At 28.9% G+C, this 24,071-nt stretch overlaps 1 protein-coding gene across 6 annotated transcripts in view; it reads right to left on the minus strand.

Annotated features, from left to right (window-relative positions):
• The window catches only part of phtf (putative homeodomain transcription factor), a 146,978-nt gene that overhangs the window by 25,684 nt on the left and 97,223 nt on the right, over positions 1-24,071 (minus strand). For all 6 annotated transcript variants that reach the window (XM_085806636.1, XM_085806639.1, XM_085806635.1 and 3 more), the window contains 5 exons: positions 19,518-19,821; positions 11,941-12,037; positions 11,715-11,846; positions 8,771-8,857; positions 2,440-2,595 (listed from right to left, as the gene is read on the minus strand). In XM_085806636.1, coding sequence (XP_085662762.1) covers positions 2,440-2,595; positions 8,771-8,857; positions 11,715-11,846; positions 11,941-12,037; positions 19,518-19,821 — 776 coding nt within the window. The remainder of the gene's footprint in view (positions 1-2,439; positions 2,596-8,770; positions 8,858-11,714; positions 11,847-11,940; positions 12,038-19,517; positions 19,822-24,071) is intronic.

Here is a 24,071-nt window from a genome sequence, read left to right on the forward strand (position 1 = left end):
TCTTAGAAAATTTTGAATAAAAAAAGCCTAATTTTTTGCAGGTATGCTTAGAAATACACTTACTTTAAGATGATGGTAAAAATTGTATAGGTTATAATTCAAAATCTTTTTCGAAAAATTTATAAAAATTATTTAAAAATAGAAATTTAAAAAATAAAACACAACAAATGTGTAAACTTTATTTGGAATGAACCTAATTTCAAAATGTGAAAAGAAAAATCAAAAAAGTTTAATAAAAAAAGAGATATTAATAAATATTTGCCAAATTCAATTAACATTGAGGAGCTAATGTTTTAAAAACTACTCGTACGATTTTTACAAAATTTGGTATTCTGGCATAATTTGAGTCATAGAACCGAAATATGGAAACAAATTGGTATGTTATTTCAGAAAAAGTCTGATTTTGTGTCAAAATACCTATGTTAGAATAGTGCTATATATAAATCTAATATATATCCTAAGTCGCACTTTCGAGACATGAAAATTGCAGTTTGAATTTTGTCAATCGGCCCAGTAGAACGGGAGATATAGTACTGTCCTTTTTTTTTTTTTTTTGAGCAGTGTACATAGAAATAAGAAGAGTTATGCATTCATGGCATATCTACATTTGCAAAATAAATTCATTATAGTAATGACCCGTATGTTTTCGTCCTGTAACATTAGTTTTGATTTGCCAAACAGCTCAAAATTAAACAGGTTGAAGAGTTCGGATGGTAGATGGATGGAATATATGCTTGACGAAGCATCTATATAGCCCACATGAACTACCAGATTTATAAGCAAATGTCCAGAATTATTGTAATGATTCAAGAGGTGGTTTCAAGAATTTTCAATGATGTACATGAACTTCATTATCTATGTCCAAAATTATCAGGACCATTCGAGAGAAAGTTTCTGAATTTTCAATGATGCACCTGAACTTCATTATCTATGTTCAAAATTATCCGGATGATTTGAGAGATGATTTTGAGAATTTTCAATGATGTGTAGTGTACTGATTACTAAACAATTCTGGCAGATTCTGTTAGATGCTATGCTGAAATACTGCATCAGTCAGGACTGTCATGAGAGATACTGATTATTCAAATACCACTGAAATTGCAATCATATTCTTTTTTGGTGAATTATTCTATACTAGGCATCAGTAAAAGTAGTTATTCCAAAGTTTGGGAAAAATTTTTTTAATGATTTCTTAGGTTAGGATCCAAAGATTCAAATGATCTCAGTATGTTGAGAAACAAAACTACTTTTAAGCAAAAGCCTAAACAAGTTAAAAGATTATTTTTAAATTAATATTCTTTCTTAAACAACAGTTTCTCTGCAGTGCGCATTGATGTATATCATTTAATTTATCCTTTCTAAAAGACTGCTCGAGTTACAAAAAAAGGACTCAATTTTCTTTTAAAAAATGATTTGAAGCTTACTCAAATAACATATTTTTATGTAATTGTAGACAATGAATATGCTTCGGATTTATTTTACTTATACTAAAATAAAATAACAATAATTAAAAATGGAGAGGTATAAAGGAAATCAGAAGAAAATATTTAGTTTCTCTACCTGAAGAAAAACTGCTCAGCTGCCCAGAACACTAATTACAAATTTTTATTTTCTTGCAACTTAACTCTTCTGAACACAAAACAGTAGATACGAGATGCATTTATTCATATTTATATGCAATCATGTTAATCACATATTCATTAATTTACTTCAAAAGTTTCTTTATATACAAAACCTGTCTCACTATTTTTGAAACGATATAAATTTGACTTGCTCTCGATCATTCATAAAATCTATCACGTAGCTTCCATCATCTTGAAGTTTGGCCATCCAAGTACTATATGGTGAGTTTAAAAGACATTAATTTTGAAACCTTTTTTCAATACCCATAAAATGCTAAAATTTGAAATTTACTACTTATTAAAATTTATAAAATTCCCAAAGTTTCTTTTCCTTTTTTTTCTTTTCATAAAAATGGTTTAAGTCCCAAAATTTCAACAATTTTTCAAATCGAAATTTACATATTATAGACCAAACTTTTTCTGTAAGATTTTTAGTAGAATGAAGAATAACTTACTAGTTGGAATGTTAAAATTTCAGTTTTATGTACTTTTGCCCAAACACACACACAGGAAAAAAGACTTTCTAAAATTTAGATGTAAAATCCTTTTTATGTATTACAAAAACTAAAAAACTACACGTGGTGCAAATATTTCTGGAATAAGAGTACTAATTAATTCACAAATGACCATTTTACTTTATTTTAAAATTATTTATGAAAAAGGCTAAAATATTAATTTTGTATTTGTACAAATGTTATAAAATAATTTTTAAAGCTTCAAAGTAAATTTAAAATACAAAAATCATATTTACTATTAAAGCAATAAAGTTCTAGCACACACTATTTAAAATTTTAATTTATACATATAACATTCTTACCTGCTCTGTGATGAGGACTGATAAATTTCGATACTTTTTATTTATTTTTGAACCAATTATCATGAAGCGTAAAAGGTAAATACCAAGAGCTATTGTCCAGAATAAAAGTTCCCAACAATATAACATATCAGCAAACTGACTAGTTTCCTTCAAAATCTATCAAGAAAAATAGATATTTATCATAAAAATTCAGAAAGTTTAAGTATTCAGTTAGTACAGTATAAAAGAACTAATTTTTCATTTCTTTAATTTGATTTGTATATTAATAACAAGTTACAAGAAAAGAAAAAGAAACTTTTCAAAAACTATAAAATTAAATAAATAAATAAAGGGGAGGGAAGAGAGAATATTTTGAATTAATGTTTAGTTCCAAATAAACTGATCTCTTTTTCTTAAATTTATTTATTAACAATTGAAATGACCAAAATCATTCAGAATTTCTTTAAAATATTTTAAGAAATATATCGATAAGCATAAAATTTCAAACAATGTACAAAGCATACAGAATGATTTTCAATGGAACTTATATTCTTTTATTTATGATTATTTTAGATTTACAGTTTGCTTTCCCTTTCTCCCCCATTTGAAAAAGATATTTAGTGATAGATGGAAGTCCTCCCCCTTGTCACAAATAATAGTAAAGTTTTTTGACAATCAGTAGGCATACAAACTTTACAGCAACAGAATACAAGTCAAACTTTACAGCATCAGAATTTCATTTGCAAAGCAAAAATATATCTCAATCTCATAACTCAACATCTAAAAATCTTCCCTCCCCCACCCAATCTTTCTCAGAATTACAGTAATGTCATATTATATATATATATATATAAACCAAAGGGACCCAAAAATTAGAGTCCTACATTATATTTAAAGAAAAATAAATAATGAAGAATCTGCATGAATGTATGCACATTTCTTTCACTGTGAAAAAACAACAGTGATTTGAAATTGGGAATTAAAAATTTGAAACTGTTAGCAAATTTAAATATTTAGGATCAGAAGTTAACACTCTCAATTATTTAATGCCTGAGATCCATAGTAGAGTCACAGATGCTAACCGATGTTTTTTCAGTCTAAAAAAATACTTGAAGTCTAACTAGCAGAAAAATGAAGATTTTAATTTACAAAAGCTTAATCAGACCCATTCTTACATACCTGTTGAGACCTGGGCAATGATAGAAAAAGCTAAAAGTATCATTTCTGTCTTTGAAAGAAAAATTTTGAGAAGTATTTTTAGTGGCATAAAATATAACAATATCTGAAGAAGAAGAACTAACTCTGAACTCTAAAAATCCTTTAAAGAAATATATGTAGTAAAATATGTAAGGATTCAGAGAATTAAATGGGCAGAACACCTGCGCAGAATGGGTGAAAATCAAGTAACTAAAAAGATTTTCACGGCCGGACCATTCGGCACCCGAAAAAGAGAGAGACCTAAACTTAGGTGACTCAACTGGAAACAGACTTAAGAATTTATAAATAACCAATTGCATGTCCATGGCCAGGGATAGAAGAGCTTGGAATTTGATTCTGAGGAAGGCAAGGGCCCATCCTGGGCTGTCTGGCTATTGAAGAAGTAGTAGAAGCATGAATGTATATACATTTCTCGCACTGTGAAAAAACAACAGTATCCAGAGACATAAAATTTTGAATAACGCAGTCCTCAACTTGAATATGGGATCTGGAAGCCTAAATTTGGAATCTCAAATTAATTTTATTACCTATTTCATATTTTGTAAAACTTTAACAAACAACAAACTCAACAATTTCAAAACAAACATTGGCAACACTGTATGGGTCCCCCCCCCCAAAAAAAACCTCTTGTCACCAGCGTGCGAGACAGCGTATCGGAAATTCTAAAGATATGCTTTTCCTAAATAGTTTATGATATTGCTCTTTAATTTAATTTTATGATTTAAGTGAGAAGAATATGATATTTGATAAATAAAGATAACATACAAAACATTAAAAAAAAACCCTTCTGGGTGTAATATAAAATATGAAAGCTTTCAGATTTTTTATGTATTTATATATTTATTTTTACTTTTAAAAATTTATATACTCTCCTTTCACTAACATGAAGCTCCTAATGATATTCTAATTCCGAATTTATATATCATTATCAAAAGTTTGTTACTGAAATTATAAGTCTCTTTCATAAATAACACATTTAATCTTCACTGAATTTAAAAAAACAAGTTTTCCAGCTTTCAAATTTTTATAGCTCTGAAATTCTAACCCTCTTAAAATTCTAATCAAAATAAACTTTTTCCATGATATAAGACAACTCGAATAAGTTACATAAAATAATAACTAAAAATTATTTGCTTTAGATAAATTTACTATAGTTTAATTTTATTAAAAAAGAAAAAATTAGTGAAAAATTCCACTTGAAATTGAGCTTAATATAAAGCTAAAAACAAAAGTTATAAATACAGTAATTTCATTTCTTATCATAATGCAACATTAATTTTTGTTACTTTGTAAATGTATTCTTTCAAAGATGGTATTTTATGTAATATATAAATACTTAAGTAAATATTTAATTGCAAATATATACAGAACAAAGTCCAAAATCCAGACATACTATATATGGAGCTCTAGACCACTAGCAATTTTTTTATTTTTGTTAAAAATGTTTTCTTAAAAAAATCCAGGAATGAAGAATATAATCTCAAGGAAAAACAGGTGCATAGTAAATGCAATTTTTCTCTTTCTTTTAATAAGATTTGTACCTGCATGTCACTTTCAAACACATACTGTCTATAGAATTACACAAAAGGCTAATGAAAATACACTGACTGACATTGAACACTTGAGTAATTGTGAAACCACATTTTTTTTGCTCTTGAATGTTTGCTGGGGGTGGAGTTTAGTATTTTTCTACCTGATTTAAAGACTAAGGAAGCCAAAGGCATATTTGTTTATTGTTGGTCAAATTAGTTTTCTTTTACTGGTTTAGCAGCAGGAAAGAGAGAAAGAATCCCAGGAACGTAAGTTCCATGAATGCAGGAAATTGGGCACTTCCTTGATTTTTTAATTTGATAGAGTTTATTGTGTTCTGCAGGCTGTTATCATTACAAAAACATCTTATCAAATTTAAAGTTTGAATTTTTGATTATGTCGAAAAGAGTTTCTAATTCTGGACCTACAACAGGATCTGCAAAGCGGAAGCATGTTTTGATGTCAACCACACAAAAAAATTAATAAAGGCATATCAGATTTAAAGTTATGTGAGGAGAATGGTATTAGAAAGTCAACAGTATCAGACTTTTTAAGTCCCCACCCTCGAATTCTGAATCTCCTCTCACAATCAAAAGCACAAAAATCATTCATTATGCTGAAAATGATGATTAAGACAAAATGACAATTGAATTGGTGATACAACACTGCAGCAAGGGCATGCCAGTGAAGGGTCCAATGGTAATAGCTCAAGCCAAAATATTTTATGAGATAAGGAAATGGACTTAAAGTTGAGTGCATATATTTGAAAGATAAGTTAATCAAATAAAATTGCCATTGTATTAGCAATTAAAATTTTAGGCCATGGTAAGTCAATTAAAAAAGTTAAAAACCATGGCAAGGTAATTAAAATTTCAGGCTAAAAAGCTTCAGCTGAGAATAAATTTATAATGCTGAAAAAACTGCTGGTCTTTTGGGATATGTACCCCTAAACACCTTAAAAACCTTTGTGGAAAAAAAAAAAAAAAAAAAAAAAAAAAAGCCCCAGCTGGTGTCAGAAATTCTGAAGTGAGATAATGATTTTGAGATGTGCAAAAAATGCACAAAAACACGAATATAAACTTTTTATCAGCAAAAAAATACACAAACTTGGGCACTTAAAGGAGTAAAGATTTTCAACATTATCTATCATTCAAAGAAAAGCGCATGGACAATACAAACATTAATAAATGACTAATTTGAAAATTATTTTATACTCAGGGCTCGGGAACATTTGAAACTGGTTGGTTTGCAAGATGAATCAAATATTGTCCTGATTATATACAACTGTTCAGTACAAATTTCACTTAAAGTTTTAGCAAAAGATAACATTTCTGTCTTATCTTTCCTCCAAACTATACATCCATCATTCAGCCAATGGATATATCAAAGCGCTTGAATGCACTCAAATGCAGATATATAGCAGCCTTTTTAAAATGTGCACTGAATTTTTTTAAAAGTGGACCATTAAAAATTTTTGATACATTTTAATATAAAATTTACTCACTACATGGTGGAGCACTACATGGTCATAGAAGGATGTGTCTGTAGATAATTTTAAAAATGCTATGCATAATTTAGGGTCAACTACCATATTTCATGGGGATGGAGCCACAAATCTGAAAGTTTTCGTATATTACATGTAAAAGATGAAATTTTCCAATTAATATAATTAATGAAGAAACTATAATATATATAATGACAAATGAATATGATATAGACAGAAATTTTCCATTGTGGTGACAAGGTCCCAAGCGAATAGTCAGTCGGTAATGGACGCCGAAATATGCAGTATGATTTTATATTCTGAAAATATCACTATTGATAGTAAAGGGGGGGGGATTCTCGACATAGAAATTCAGAACTTGAACAATGGTAATTTGTGACTGAACAAAAAATTGCCTACAAAATTAAAGAGAAAGTATTAACACAAAAAAATGAAATAGCTCACACTGAAAGAAATGCTTTATAAAACAAACAAATGCAGTCAAAAGTCTTTAATCCAGACTCATCGGACTTTTTCAGGCCATGGTAAGTTAAGGCCAATAATAATGTGATTCCGGATTATCGGTTTTTCCGAACTATAGATCATCAGTTTAAATTTGGTAAGATGGTATGCAGAAATTGTAAAATTAAAAGTATGAAACCGTAATTTATGAAATAAAGAGCAATTATGATCTAAAGGGTATCAAAATTTACAAAAAAAAACTTAATATCTATTTGTTTACTTTATTAAACATTTCTTTCAACTCGCGCATGTGTAAAGCATATATTATGCATAGTCGAAATTAGAAAATTGCAACCGTAAAACTATTTGCTGTGTATTCATGATATTTATAATGATGAGGAATTTGATTTAAATCATATCAAAGATGGAGTACATCGAGATGAAATACTACATTTAGTAAGGAATTATAAGCCAAATAAAATAAAAACATCTGCCCTGAAGATAAGGATTGTGCTGACAGATCAACTTCCAGTTCATTGCGCGCTGCGGCGTTTCCCCCTCCCCCGCAGAGCAGCGTGAAATTGATAAACAGATTTAGGAACGGTTAGAGAAACAAAGGATATGCCTTTATCCATTTTTTGCAGCAATTCCACTTTTTGTTTGAAGGACATTGAAACATGCTTTCCCTTTGTAGATCCTTTGGCAGCTTCAGAATCGGAAATTCTTTTGACATAATCGAAAGTTCAAGCTTACTTTTATAAAATTGCTCTAACGGTCTGCAAAAAATAATAAGCCGGATCCAATTAGAAGATTAAGGAACAACGCAATCTGCAACATTAACTAAAATAGACAATTAGATAATTTTAGCTTAGCTTATACCGTCCGTTATACATTAAACGTGCATGCGTAAACGTATTATGCATTTACGCATGCGGAGAAAGTTTGTAGCTTTGAGGTCCGGATTAAAGACTTTTTGACTGTACTGTGCTTTTTTTTGGGGGGGGGGCAAAGTTTAATATTCCTGTGATTTTAAATGTTTCATTACTTCATATTTTTAATTTTATAATTTCTACATGTCATCTTAATAAATTTCAACTGATGATCTAAAATCTGAAAATTTCTAAACTCCAGAACAGCCAAAGTCCTGACAGTTCCAGATCTATATACAGTAATACACAAAGAATATAAAAGAGCATCTCATGCATGGGTACATATATGTCAAAAGAACAATAATACTTAGTGTGAAAGTGAAGAAATGAAGTGAAATCTAACATGAATATTTATAACTAATTAATAAATATTAAAAAATTATTAATCACGTAATTCAAAAGACAAAGAAAAAAAGCATACTCTTAAAAGTTTTCCCTAGACCTTTTGTATCTTTCCCAAAACAAATTTCTCTGAAATAGATAACTCAGAAACGATAATTTACTTTTGTAGCTTTATACCATTTATATCAAATGAAATATTAAAATGACATATAAAAAAGAGTGATCAGAAATACTCTAAATTATGATACAATTAAAAATTGCATTGTTACATTAAAAATAAACAAAATTCAAACTCAGATTAACACAGAGACTTATAAGAGACTAAATTTTAAATTTCAAATTAAAATGCATTTCATTCATATACTGCTATATTAATTTAATTTTTTACCTGAATGCATAAAATTGAAACAACACAAACTTCCAAAATAAATGCAATAGAAACAATAACATCAACAGATCTCTGAGGGCCCAATTTCTGTAAATGAAATAAATAATTCATAACACTCATTCAATAATGTATTTTAAATACTGTCTAAATAACACATTAAAGTAAATATTTACATCAAAAACACTTTATAACCTAGTTTCTTTTCTTCCAATATATTTTGAAAATGACCTTATATAAAAATATTTTTGATTTGGTACGAAACAGAACAAATCACATAGATTGGGGGTTCTCAACCTTTTTGTCCCTAGCACATTCTAGAATATCTGTTGGATGGCAGGCACCATTTCCTTTTTCAAGGTGAATTTATAACTAGATAAACATAAAAAAAAAAAAAAAAAAAAAAAAAAGATTGGTTGTATTTTGCTTTGTGCTGGTATCTGTGTTGGATGCAATTTCTATTTCATTAAAAATGAGAAAACTTTCACATAGAATTTTATTGGAAACTAAAACATTATTGTGATCGCACAGCGGTGGACACACATTAAATGATCGGCTGGATAATCATGCAACTACCACCTTTTTGCCTATGGTTTAGGACTGGATATGTATTACCCTTTTTATCTGCTTTAATAATTTACATGGACTATTGCTTTTGCTTTGGGTTTGTTTGATTATTTATTTCTCTCATTCTCTCTCTCTCTCTTTTTTTTTTTTTTTTAAATATATACTGTGGAGGTAGAATTGATGGTAGTAGCATTTATTTGTAAAAGAAATTGTGGTATATTTTTGTATATGTAGCAATTCATTACTGGCATTTGTGAAAAAAAAAAAGGAATTCATCACTGTCACTGGCATTTGTGAAAACATTGCATAAAATGTCTCTATTTATTATTACTCCTTTGATCCAGTTTTCACTTAACAAGGACTTGCATATTTTCTTAAAATATAAAAATGAAAAAAAATTATATATATATACATTAATATTTTAAACATTTTTTTTTTTTTTTTTTTTTTTTTTTTTTTTTTTTTTTTTTTTTGAGGAGGAAAGAGATGGTTAGCTTCATCAGGATTGGTTCAATGGTCTTTGACAGTGCTTTCAGCAATACTAGATACTCTAAACATGCATTTACTAGCTTAATTTTTGCATTATTCTCTCTATCTACATATACAGTACCAAGTCCGAAATCCAAATGTCCAATATCTGGGTCCCCCAGACCACCAGATTTTATTTTAGAATTGTTTTTTTTAGAAAAGAGAGATACATGCATTAACAGTACACATTTTTTAATAAAGCACATTAACAGATTCTTAATTTCTTTCATAGTTTAATGGTACTAAATAAAGCAGCTCCATATTGAAGGAACACAATTATTTATTAGTATAAATCTTTCTGATCAATTGCGTAGCCACTTTCTCGCTTAGCAAACATCTCAAATCAAAAATTTCTACGAAGTTTATGGCTGATTTTATACCTACTAAATAACTTACTTCCTAACACCAACCTGGGAATCATTTTTTGCTTTTATCACCACATAATTACTGCCTTGTGGCAGCTTGAGAAATGTTTCACACAATAATGTCTAAAACATTTTATCCCTAATATTAGTTATTGAATACCAAAAACTGTAAATACTGATTTGTTCCCTATGAAATTTAAAGGTTTTTCAGCTATCAAAAATAAATAAATAAATAAAATAAAATAAAATAAATAAAAAATAGTAAAATTTGATAATCAGTGACTAATATACCAAACAGCATGGTAACTTTTTATGTTGACTTACACTCTTCACTGTGAAGTACCATTTTGCACTGAATATGTTGATAAGCATAAGATGATATATAAGTTGATAAGGATGTTGATATGATAAGAATGGATATGTTGATAAGTGCTGAATATGTTGATAAAGAGAAATTGAACAAAAAATATCTTTCCATATGTAAGAAATAGATTTTGTAAATAATATCCATAGACCAAAAGATTATATTTAGCACTATTTCAATTAAGAATAACTAATTTGTTGTTCAGATAAGCCTTCAGTATATGCAAGAACTTATTAATCAGGACCCAGATAAGCATATGTGGGAAACAGACATAAATATAATAAATAACTAAACTAATATAATTCAGACTTAACTTTTACAGGGTGCAATAGAAACAAGACAAAATTTAGTGGAAAAAAACATCTCTAGTCGCCAGTCTCATGACAGATTGCCAATAGTGTATAGCAGATGCTTAACTGTAAATTTAAAAGTTTTCAGCTATTGGGGAAAAAAAAAAAAATTCCAATTAATGGAATTTGTGAAAATTGTGGAGAACTGATAATAAATGAAGATTATATAGAATTTTTTCACTGTGATGACAATGCCTCAATTATCAATCAAATGACAGATGGCAAAATCTGTAGTATGGTTCTAAATTAAAAAAAAAAAAAAAATACCACTGCCAATAGATATTATGTCATGAGAAAGAAACACATGTAAAACCTTAAAATATATGAATGGGTATAAAACCTAATATACATGGATAATCTATTAATTAATAAATACATAAATATAAAAAAATTAGGCATTATTATGTAATGTTTATTTCTATAAAATGCATGCAACTATAGATAATTAACAAATATTTATCCCTATAAAAATAAACGATTGGTAGTAAGTTAGGGCTGAATTGAGAATGATTGATAAAATAAATAACTAGGCTTACATTTATAAGAAATTAAAAACCATACAGCACCTTACTTAAAAATAAATTTCCTGTTAAAAGATTAAAAATTACATACTATATAGTTTTTGTTTTGCAATAATTATTCCAGTTTACATTTGAGTACAGCAAAACAGTTATTAAAAATCTGATATTTATCTAAAATAAAGAAGCTCTAAAAGAATATAAACACCAATGGAAAAGTTACATCTACGAACTTCAGACAAAAAGTATACAAACCTTCAAATAAGACCGTATAGAAAGCCATATTTTAATATTCCTAACTTTGTTCAAACGGAAGTGAGGCAAATTTGCTCGCTTAGCTCGTCTTGAAGATGTGAGAGAGCAAAAATGCTTAGCATAAAAAAAACGCTACATAAAGATAAAAGAGACCATGTCAATTAAAAAGGTATATCCAAGATAATAATAAGCACACAGAGTTGAGAAGATTACATTATTACTTTACCTGTTTAAAAGTTTTCTCAGCAACAGAAAGTAAGAAGAAAAATGCAAGGCTGAACATAAATCTCTCCAGCATGACAATTAAAACTACAATTTTTACTCTGAAAAATACAACAAAAATAAATTTCCAGGACACTGGTTAAAAATAATAGTAAAAGTAATCAAATATTAGTAATGGTACAGACGTATGTTGTTGATTATGGATGCATTTACACAATGCAGATAATTTTCACACAGCCTTTTATATTATAAAAACATTCTGTCACACACTGACAAACTTTAACAGATTCTAATACAGAAATTTTTTCAAAAAGAAATAAGAAAAGATCTTAATAATGCTACATAAATACTTCACAAATTTCATTACTTTCTGATTATCTGCGCTCCTGCTGAAAAAACTGTAAAAAAGAATCTGATGCACGCAGTACATTAATATAATTTCATTAACAGTGATAAACTTTTAAGTAGACTAGATGTTTGTTTCTTTACAGCTCACAATTTTTTTGAGCATGTTTTACATAATTGGAGATGCCAGTACCACTGTTTATTACTACAATAAAATTTGTAGGAAACTGTCTGGAATTCACAAGAAATAAATTCTGGATACTAAAAACTTCCAGATAGTTGGGCACATAAAAATTGCAATTCATGGTAGAAAAGCCATCTGAATGGAAAAAGAAATTTCTCGATCAAATTATAAAACAGTTGTCATCTTTGTTATTAGCTTGAGTATCAAAAGCCTAAATTTAAAATTATATAAGACTTAGGGAAAATAAGAATTTTGTATATAAAATCCAATGTATTTCAAAGGCTTTCAATATATGAAGTTAAAACATCTTATCCGATTATAAAATGACATCAATCATGAAAGTTGGCAGAGGTGCCGTCAAACCTGCACAGTCATTCTGGTAGAAGCTTAAAAATATAATTTTTTTCTCTTTAAATCATAAGTTTCAAGTCACGGATATAATATATAAAAACTTATATTGCATAATTTTTTACATTGCATCATCATTGTTTATTCATTCTCAAAGTCACGCATCAGGGTCGGTCAATAACACACATTTTCTCTTCTTTTTTCCCAGCCAGGATCGTGTTGAATCCATATTGTTTCACAGAAGGGAGATACCAAATTTTAACATTTTTAAAAAATGCAAGGGAAAGCAGATAATTAAATAAATAAAAGTTTCCTTGTATTTTCTTTATAAAAACTCAAATGGCTTATCAAGAATTAATCTGGTTTGCATAAAACTAAGGCAAAGATCTTATGACTGTGTTGTGATATCATGCTTTTACATAGCTGGCGCTAAATTGCACTATTTGATGACAGTTTTTATATGTCAAAAATGACTGAAAGGAAAGGACATTAAATAACAAATTTTTTTAATTACTAAGATTTTTGGCCTATATGCATTGGCCTATAAACAGTGATCATAACAATGAGTATAGTGATTGTGATACACAAACTATTGTGAACTTTGGAATCTCTTATATGCTCCAGTGCCATAATAACAAAGACGTCTAATGGAAATTCCCATTACAAATTCTTTCATAGCAACTACCCACCTTTCTTTATGTGAGGGATATCTAAATCCAAAGATGAATTCTTGGAACAATACAATGGATACAGCAGCAGGGAAGACATGTAAGCAATGTCTTTTGAAAGACAGCCATGTAATTTTATTAACAGTTATAAATGAGCTTTTGAGAGTCCTATACATGCTTTATAATGGCTTTTCAAATCTCCCATTTGATTAATTTTTCAAAAAAGTTTTTTTATTAAAATATATATATATAATTTTTAGGTTAGTTGAATGCTGGATAGTCAGGTTTTTACCGCATTACCAAGTTTGATTATGATTATTTAATACATTTTAATGTGTTCTAATAAAAAGGTTCCAATTTTCTAATTCAAATTAAAATTCTTTACTAGTAGCTCCAAGGCTAATATATGAAACACAATTTGGTAAAAAACAAGTAAATCCTTTAACTCAGTATTTTTATTTCATATTAAATGAATGTAATATTTTGGTAGAATTCAAAGTAGATCAATTTGATTTAAATTATTTATGTCACACTAAAGTGAAGCTGCTGGAAGTAATCTGCTTACCACTTCAGCTTTGTCTTCACACAGTTTTTCTGTGATTTACCACATCCCTTCACCTACTATTTGTACTAGCATTAGCTTTGGTATTCTGAGCCCTTATTCCAAATTTTGTGTGCATTTTTCAGAACAGCAATTAAAGCACAGCAAGCAAGAGTTTATCTGTTATAGTGTGGTCGGAGACACTTAGCCGATGGAACACTTAACCGACAAGACATTTAGCCAACAGGGACACTTAGCCGACACGGATGCTTAGCCGACAGGATGTTTAGCTGACAAGGACAGTTAGCCGACAGGACACTTTGTTTACACGAACAGTTAGCCAACATGACATTAAGCCAACAATGAGTCTCGCTCTTCCCAATGATTTTAAATTTCTAATACTTTCACTTTCATATTTCATTACTACTTTGCTCAACACATCACACTACATTCATTACCGTATGAAGTCATTTCGCTCCTCCCACTAATGAAATTTCCTTTCCCTGTCAGGAAGTAGAGTGATTCACCCTACTCCTTGCGACACTGGAACAACTTTTTTTTATTTAAAATGCTATTTATACCCTATACAATTTCAGGTTAGGCACCACGTATTTATTACAGGTTAGGCATCGCATGCTTATTAATCTGGGATAGTAATCTGGCATGGGAATTCGTACCTCGTGGCCTGCGGCCAGAAGTAAGTTTGGTTTATGCAATTATGGTAAAGCCAGATGGCTGTCGCGTAACGGGAGGGATACCTTCATGGAGGACTTTCTAAGGAAAACTGGTTCGTATACATGTTATTCATGGGGAAACCATGAAAACACCCATGTAGCCTGTCCGTTCACCGGATTTGAAATTCGGAACGAACTGCCAGTGTTCAATGACTTTACCGTTCAGCCGCTGCTGGACCTGACAGAAATAGAGTGACCGTTTTACTTAATATAAAATCAGTCTCTTCCAATGAAAATTGCCTTTTTACGCTAGAACTTTATAAATGCATTCAGGAAAATGGGCACCAAAAATTTCCCTATTACCATGTAGCTACAACAAAAACTAGAAAGAGAAGGAATGAACGAGAAAAAAAAAAAAGTTAATGAAAATTTATACATTTTTAACAGATATTGAGAAAGTTACATTTTATGAGAATAACATGAAACAATATAACATATTATATTGAAATTACACATCACGACTTTCAAAACAGAGTACATAATATTATTATCTAGTTACATGACTGATCTAGTTAAATCTAGCTTTGATAGATGGCACCACATTATGGTGACTTTTCAGGATGTCTCGCTTTGCTCCGCCCTGCTTGGTGCTCCTCCTTCTGCAGATTCCTCCGATTTCTCTTCGGGGATTTTCCAACATCCGAAATTTCATATTAGCAATGTTTTCGATATATAAAGAGTGAAAAATGTAGTTTTTGAGAACAGAATTCAGTTATGAATGAAATAAAACCTTAAAGAATATTTTACTTCTAAATTAAACATAATGCACAAGTTTAGTGCTATAAACATTAAAATAAGTATTTTAAGAGGGAGGCGTGGTCAATAAAATGTTACAGAATTTTTATCTCAAGTATGATGGCATGAACAGCCCGTTATAGAGGTCAATAATTTATACCTTTGCTTGTCTTAATGAATTTTTTTTTAATTGTTTCTAATAACAAAATAATATATGTTTCGAAACTAACCCTTCACTACCGTATGTTTCTATAAAAAATATAATTCAAGAATAACAATAATTTTTATTGCATTTATTTATTATTAACGACTACTTCACACCTCATGTGACAAGGTAGTCATACCCTCTCAACATCTGCGATCCTGACTTAGGTTTCACTCATGCATTCTCCTACTTTCAGCGCTCTATAGCAACTAACTCAGACAGCTGGAACAAAACTTGCAAATCCTGCAAGTTAATCGGTTGGAAGAGCGAGATTGGAAAATTAATATCATTAAGTAAACAAGAAAAATTATCAATGATGTGAAAGTGTTCAAAAGAACCCAGTTGATTAAATGAAGAAGCTTTATGAATAATGTTTGAAGATCCCAAATGTAATTAAGTGACCACTGTACTTAGCTAAATTTTTTTTTTCCTTTCGAAATTTAATTCATATTTCCCGACGAGAAATTTCAGCGATTTTTCAGTTTGGCCGATATACACTAAGAGCACGATACATATCAAACAGTGCTAAATTAACACAGTAATTAAAAGCCCATATGAGATCTATAAGAATCAAAAAATGAATTTTACTGATAGGTGACAAAATAACTTAAATATTGAACTTATGGAGAGGTCGAGAAATTTTCTAATTGATAGTAAGTTTAAATAATGATTTGTTACGTACCAGTTAAATGTCACTATTGGCTTAGTATCCTGTTGACTAAATGTCTTGACAGTTAAGTGTCCTGTAGCTAAATGTTCTGACGGCTAACTCTTTGTGTCAGCCAAATGTCCTGTTGGCTAAGTGTCCTTGTCGTCTAAATGTCCTGTTGGCTAAGTGTCCTTGTCGGCTAAATGTCTTGTCGGTTAACTGTCTGTGTCGGCTAAATGACCTGTCGGCTAAGTGTCTGTGTCGGCTAAATGTCCTGTCAGCTAACTGGTGTCGGTTAAGTGTCACGGACCCGTTATAGTGCTTGTGTAGTTGGAATTATCTATTTACCTAAGTATTAGTATTTCTCCAAATTTTATTTATTTTTATTGACAGTGATGCCATACATAATGAATGGGAACAAGAGTAAAAAAAAATTCTTGCATTATGAGCCACAAACCACCTATTTTTAGAATATTAAACTTGGAGAAACATTTGTTGTACTTCCTGTACTTATAAATACACAAAATCCTCAGTGCATAAAAAGACAACCAGCATAGCAATTGACAAATAAGCATATTTCCTAATTTTAAATAACTGTTGAAGATTTGCAAGTCCTTCTTTAACAGAAACACGAGTGCACTTAAATCTTTTAAAGAATTTAGAAGTCAGCCAAGTAGGGGCACAAGAAGTACAAAAATGTCATGGACAGTTCAGACTGGGTACTTTAGCACAATCCCTTGGCACAGTTTGGCAATTTTTCACAGAAGAAAAAGAACAATGACTTATTCCAGAAGTGCACATTTGAAAATTTAGAAAAAGGGGGGAAAAATATCCCAATTTATTCACAAAAACTATCGGAACTTGGAATAAAATAAGCAGTATGACACTGCTGATTAAAATTGAAGAACTGCTGCCAGGGTTTGCTACATTTCACAAATTTTGTGACTTTAATGAAGGTGGTTATAACATGTAAGTACTCGAGTTGTATCTTCAGGAGAAAATTACAAGCTTTAGCTAGACTGTGAAAGTGTATATACACAAAGTAAGTGTTAAAATATTGCATAATTTATTTATAAGTAATTTTCTTGTTTTTCTAGTATTGACAGTATTTTCAGTATTCACTGAAAATTTGTTTAAAATGTTACATGATTTTGGATTATGTTTACAAATGGATTAAAATTATTTCTACAGTATTTTATAAAAAACAGATCTTGCAGTATAAACACCCTTCCAAAACAGATTGTGTTCATTAAATGCAATACTGCATATTGCTCTGATTATAATGGATGTTGCGATGTTCATGCAAGATGTAGAATCATCCTAATACTGGCACTCTCCACTTGGCAAAAACAATTTATCAATTTCCGGAAATTTTTCATCTTATTAAATTATTATGAATTATGAGATAACTTGATGTTTATGGATATAGAAACATCATACGCATCCCAGACAATATGAAGACTCTATACAACATATTAATATCTAAAGAAATGCTATTTTTGGTGTCAATACATCTTTGCTCAACCTCTGGTAGTTCTGATGGCTGCAATACTCAAAATTTAATATAAGGTATTTTATTTTGAAAATGAAATCATTTAGTAAATATAATTGTAATTATTGTTTTTATTCAAAATAAATTTTCTTAAAAACACAAATTCATGTATTTTTCTGCTATTTGTGTTATTTATATTTGTAGTTCTATTTGTGCATTTTTAACTAATAAGCATTTAAAATCCACTACGCATAAAATGTTTGAAATATTTTACTGCTTTTTGCTTTACCTTAAAAATTAGCACAACAGCACACTGTAAATATCATACTAAAAACTGAAAGGAGATATATTAAGAAGTAACTTATTACGAGGAAAGAAAGTTTTGTTTCATATTTCTTGATTATTAAAATTTTGATTTTGATGTAGGAATGCTAATGCAATGCACTGATTTAGAACTATTCTGAAGATTATGTTTCTTTAGTAATTGAATAACGCAAAGTATACAAGACCTATCTACCTTAAGAAAGGGATGCTTAGTTGAACCTTAAGAAAGGGTTTACCTTAAGAAAGGGATGCTTCGTTACAATGAAAACAGCTTAATTTTTATATTACACATGGGGAAGATATAGAAACTCATATAGCTAATTCACATTCAATAGAATTTAAATAAGGTTCATGTTAGCATCATTCAGTACCGAAGAAGTGGCAAACGCTAATTACTTTACACAACTTCCCAGAACTTGATTTTCCTGAAACAACACAGGCAGATATGCAAGAAGGACGGCCAAGTTTTCTGCTTCCAAGGAAAGACTGGAAAAACTCCTCCTAGTGCTAGACACAAAAACTCTGAATTTTTTTATATGAATTAAATTAATAAATTCATTGTTGTAGTTATAATATTCTCTGAATTTCTTTGATATTTTGTAATTCTGCATCAGGATTAGGAATAGATTAAAATTATTTCTATAGTAATCTATAGGAGACACAACCCTGGAATAGATTGCCTTCATTATGCAAAGTACCTCAGTATCTGTTTATATTAATTTTAAAATTTTATTTCATTTGTTTATTTCATTGTTTTTAGTTTGCTTATGATTTTAACATTGTACCAAGCTATTTCTAAATGCTGATATCTTTCACATTATTTCTAAACATACAATTATTTGCCTGGGTGCACTGCTTAAAACACTTATAAGTGTTCTTTTGTGTAAAAGGGAGAGGGAATTGAAAATATGAATGAGAAATTATTTGAGAAATCTTTATAAAGAATAAAAGCTTGCAGCCATTTTGAATAAAAACTTCTGTTTAACAAAAATAAAAAAACAGAAGCATATCAAATGGTTAAATATTGGATTCGTAAACCTATGAAAATTATTTCAGCGATAAAACTCAAATTCTAAGAAATTAAAAATAGTACCGTAATTTTGCGCGTATAGTCCGCGGACTATCTGTGTTTAAAATGCGAATTTTTGAAGCTGCGGACTATCCACCAGTGCGGATAATACGTACATATATTGTGATGTGATTTAATTGAATGATGAATCATATGCACAATTTGTCAAGAAGAAACTGTTTACTAAACATAGTATATTATTTCCTTTTTAAATACAGATTAAAATATGAACCTTTTAAATACAGAGGTATAATTATTCCAAACAAATTAAGCATTCATTAACTTACCTCCATCCTGTTCCTAGCATAGTCTCCAGAATTCCATCTGTTATTTTGACCACTTCTTCAGAACTTGGCACTGACAATGAAAGTACATCTGTTGTGGCATCCTGGATGACATATGTAGCAATTCCGTCACGTAAGCGAAACAACAGGGGTAAAAAAGACAAAACCAAAGCAAAGAAAACTCCAAAGTAGAGATATTCTGTGCTATCCTGTGAGGAATCCACTTTTTGAATGATGGCTGAGCTGACATCTAAAGCTGTTAAGTCGACTTTCTTGCACTCACTGTGTTCCCATATGGTACAGCTCACTTAAGAAAAGGATTAGTAAGCATATGGAGAAGTTAGAGAAATGCAAGAAGGAAAAGATAAAAGAAATGAAATTATTAGAGTTATTAGATAACACAAACAGAAAAGGAAAGTTATCTGTAAGTACATAAGATAAATAATTTTATTGTATTGTATTTATCTACTCAAAATTTTAGCATCTAAATATACAGAAATCCATGAATGACAGGAAATACTGATACTATAAATTTGGAAGATGAATCCACTAAAAGTAAACTCCAGTTGAAACTCAACTTATAGTTTTTATTAAGATTATTTTATTTAATAAAAAGAAAGAAAAATATTTTTGAGTGTTACATATATATATATATATACATAAAGAAGCAATGTAAAATTAAAATACTAGATAGAATTTTCTTCCTATAAAGAAAAAAGATGTTTCCAAAACTACAATTAGTGCATTACTAAATGAAAATGCCTTTTCTTTCTTTTCTTCCCTCCTCAATTTATACACAGAAAGGTCCAATAAAATTAAATCAAGTGCAACACATACACATAATGCATTTTAATTTACTAATTAAAAATTTCTAAATATTTTAAAACAAAATTTATTACAATGATTCAATTAGCAGGAAATAAAAACATTAATCTTAAAACATTAAGGAAATATTGGTAAGGTTAATACTAAAATAATGCATGGTTTTAAACATTTAAATTTTGAATATTTCTGAAAATAATACACATGGCCAATTCATTAATCAATTATCACACAGCATATGAAAGCTGCCTTAAAAAGAATGCCACTGCTTAAGATTAAAAAAAAAAAAAAAAAGGACTGGTTCAGATTTATATTTTATACAAAGATAAATTATACATTGAGTATATAATGTACAGAATTTGTTTTTAAAATATTATCAAGTACCTCAAAATGAATAACTACTAAAGTGAAATTAATAATCACTGTTCAAAATAAAAACTCATCTGGGTGCTAATTTTATCATGATCCAAATTTTAGGATATTTTTAGGGGTTTTGAGAATATTGCACAAACCCTTCAGTAACAATTTCTTTTGGATTACTTTTCATTACATAAATTTTAATAGTAATAAAAAAAAGCACATTAAAATACCATCTACTTGAATGAAAATCTTTATTTCGTTCAACAGTGTGTGCATATTATCAGAATTTAAGATATTGATAAATGTAAACAGTAATATAGAAACATACACAATATCATGCTCACTTAGTTAGGTGCTAGCTTTTATATATATAACTGCTGCATGTTTAACACTTCTTTCTTCCTTTTATTTATTTATTTTGTGAAATATTAGTGTAATCTTAGGCCAAAATGTTTTTTTGAAAAATCAATCGTGCAATTCACAAGCTACAAAATTTTCATAAACTTATTAATATGAATTATAGCTTAAAAATTTTTCATGAAATCGGCATAAATTGTATGTCACAAAATTTTTTGCCATAGGATTTACACTGTGTACCATTTTTTATGTGTTCTTAATTTATTTGCACATTCTGAAATTTCATGCTACAATTAGAGCTTTTGTCTGCTCTTCATGTCACAGTATTCAGTTCTTGAAAGCATCTCTTTAGGCAAATTTTTAAATATAAGGTGCCCATTGAATTCAATACAAATGTGTATTCATCAGTTTGAAAATGCCTTTATTGCAATAATGGAGAAGTTACATATGTATAATTAAAAACAACTTTTCTTAAGACAGATGTTATACTAAACTGTTTCTAAGTTAACTGTTCATTTTTCAAAAATTCAATGGAACATTTTCCCTATATTTTTAAAATTCATTATACAAATTTTAATAAAATGTTTAAAAGAATTAATTACAATATTAAAGGTTTATTTATTTACTTTTAACTACAAGTTAAGAGGAAACAGTAACTATTTAACAAAATTTAGATTACTGGACACACCGACAATGGTAAATATTATTATATGCATTATTTCTTTACTTCTCATAATAAACACATATTAATGACTTTTATATCTGCATTCCAAAAAAATACTTAACAGGCGATTTCAGAGTAAGTCTATCATCAGCACCATTTTCAAAATGTTATGTTTTTTCCTTTTAAAGTCTATAGCTAAAAATTCAGCAACATAGTAACATGAATTATTTCCAAATTATGTCTTAATTTATGCATTCTAAACATTTTAAAAATTTCTGCAGCTTGTTGCGTGGGCAGTGAAGGACCAAACTTCAAACTAACAAGTTTTTTCTGAATTTTGTAAGGATTATTCAGAAGCCTAAGATATTTGTTTCAAATGGAAAGAATCTACAACAAATCAGAATAAATCTGGTGTAAGTGTGTGTATATTTTTCCTTTACAAAGAAGCACCCCATATGGCCCCTTGAAACATGTTGAGTTACTTATTAAAATCAAAAACTATTTTTAGCTTCAAAATATATATAAAAAATTATATTAAAATCTTTCTTTGCCTTTTACTTTTAGTGTATTCTTTACCAATCATGTTCTCATGCCATCAGCATATTATTTATTATAATTTTTAAACTATTAATTAACATTTGGAATTCTCCATTCAGCTAAAAAAAAAAAACTGGTTAAAAGTATGTGATAAAAAGATATAAATCTAGATCTGCTGATCCAGGCAGACTAAAAAAACCTCAAATAAGAATTTTTAAAAATTAAATTAATAGGTACCGTAGAAATACACTTCTTCAAGTTAGTATTTTCAACAATTTTATCTCTCAATATTATTGCCGTATAAACAGAAACCCTACTGTATAATTAAACAATGCCATTATTTATTCATCACCATCCGAAATAAAATAAATAAAATGCTCTCTTTGATGAATAATGCATAGCCCCAAGCGCATACCACTTGATAGATTTGTGCAGCAGACAAGACATATTTTAAAACAAGCATCTAGATTTGAAATGCTGCAGATTAAATTGAATTTAATAAGGAAATGAAATGCACAAGAGTTGCTTCATACAAAAAACAAACTTTCATTACAAGACAGCTCAGTTTAGATTCAAACCAATATAGGTGAACTAAACATGTACAGTAGAAAATATATATATATATATATATATATATAAAAAGGAAGCAAATAAATTTCAAATTCCTCATCACTGAAATTCAAACATTTAAGACTTCAGATAAATAATTTAAAGTTATAAAAAAGTTTCAAAGATACTAATTTCAAATGAATGCAACAAACTGAATTATAAACATCATGTACAAAATTTAAAAAAAGCCCATGCAGCAAATACAGTCTTCATGCAATAAATTAAAATTTGTTACATTTTTAAAAATGTTAAAGCCCATTTAACATTCCTTTTTCTTTTCTTTCTCTTAAATAAATCTATACTTCAGACGCAGCTATCCAGATTTTAGAAAATACAAACAGCTCTTTAGTTCTTACAAAAGTATACTCTATATAATTTATATCATAATTAGCTCCAGTTTTCAAAAGCAATGGACCACACCTTTTTTTTTTTTGTTTGAAAATATCTTGCTAAAATGATTAATTTGTGCCATTTAGTACTTATATATATATATATATATATACTTAATCATGACTATGTTCAAAAACATATTATCAAAAATTACTAAGCCATCTTTAGTTGGCTCTTTGATATTCTTTTATGTTAAAAAGTACACTTATATTTCTATAAAAATTATTTTGGCCACAATATTTCTCATAAAATATTCCTTCTTATTCCCCTTTCCTTTTTCACAAAAACACTTGAGTATTACTTAACAAGCAGAAAAAGCAAAAATACATCAGAAATAAAATTATATCTTTTTACAATCTCACATGATTTGATATAAATTTAAAAGGTATTTGATTCATTCTATATGGATCTACAATTAATGTGAGAATTCTGAAGGCGATGATTAATAACGAATAGGCAATGAAGTTCTAATATTTATATTAAATATATGAAAATAAAATTTGCTAAAAAATTACAGCTTTAAAAAGGCATGAATTTTGAAAGCATTTAATTATTGTGCTGCATTAAACATGTAAATTCTAGTATACTATATTTCATACTAATCTTGTAAATTTAAATAACAGGTTCTTTCCCTCCTTTAAATTAAAATTGATTATGTCAAAGTTTAAGTTGAAGTTAGTTTTATTTTATCTATCTTTCAAACTCAAAAATATTTACGAGTTACCTATAGAAGAAATTGTTAAAACAGAAGAAGCTAAGAAGCATGGGAAAAGGGGGGGGGGAGAAAACTTGGGCATGAAGAAAAGAAATAATATGTT

This window comes from Stegodyphus dumicola, chromosome 12 (genome assembly GCF_044657685.1).
Source record: "Stegodyphus dumicola isolate Sdum_Otavi_A_Nest chromosome 12, ASM4465768v1".
Classification (NCBI taxonomy): Eukaryota; Metazoa; Arthropoda; class Arachnida; order Araneae; family Eresidae; genus Stegodyphus; species Stegodyphus dumicola.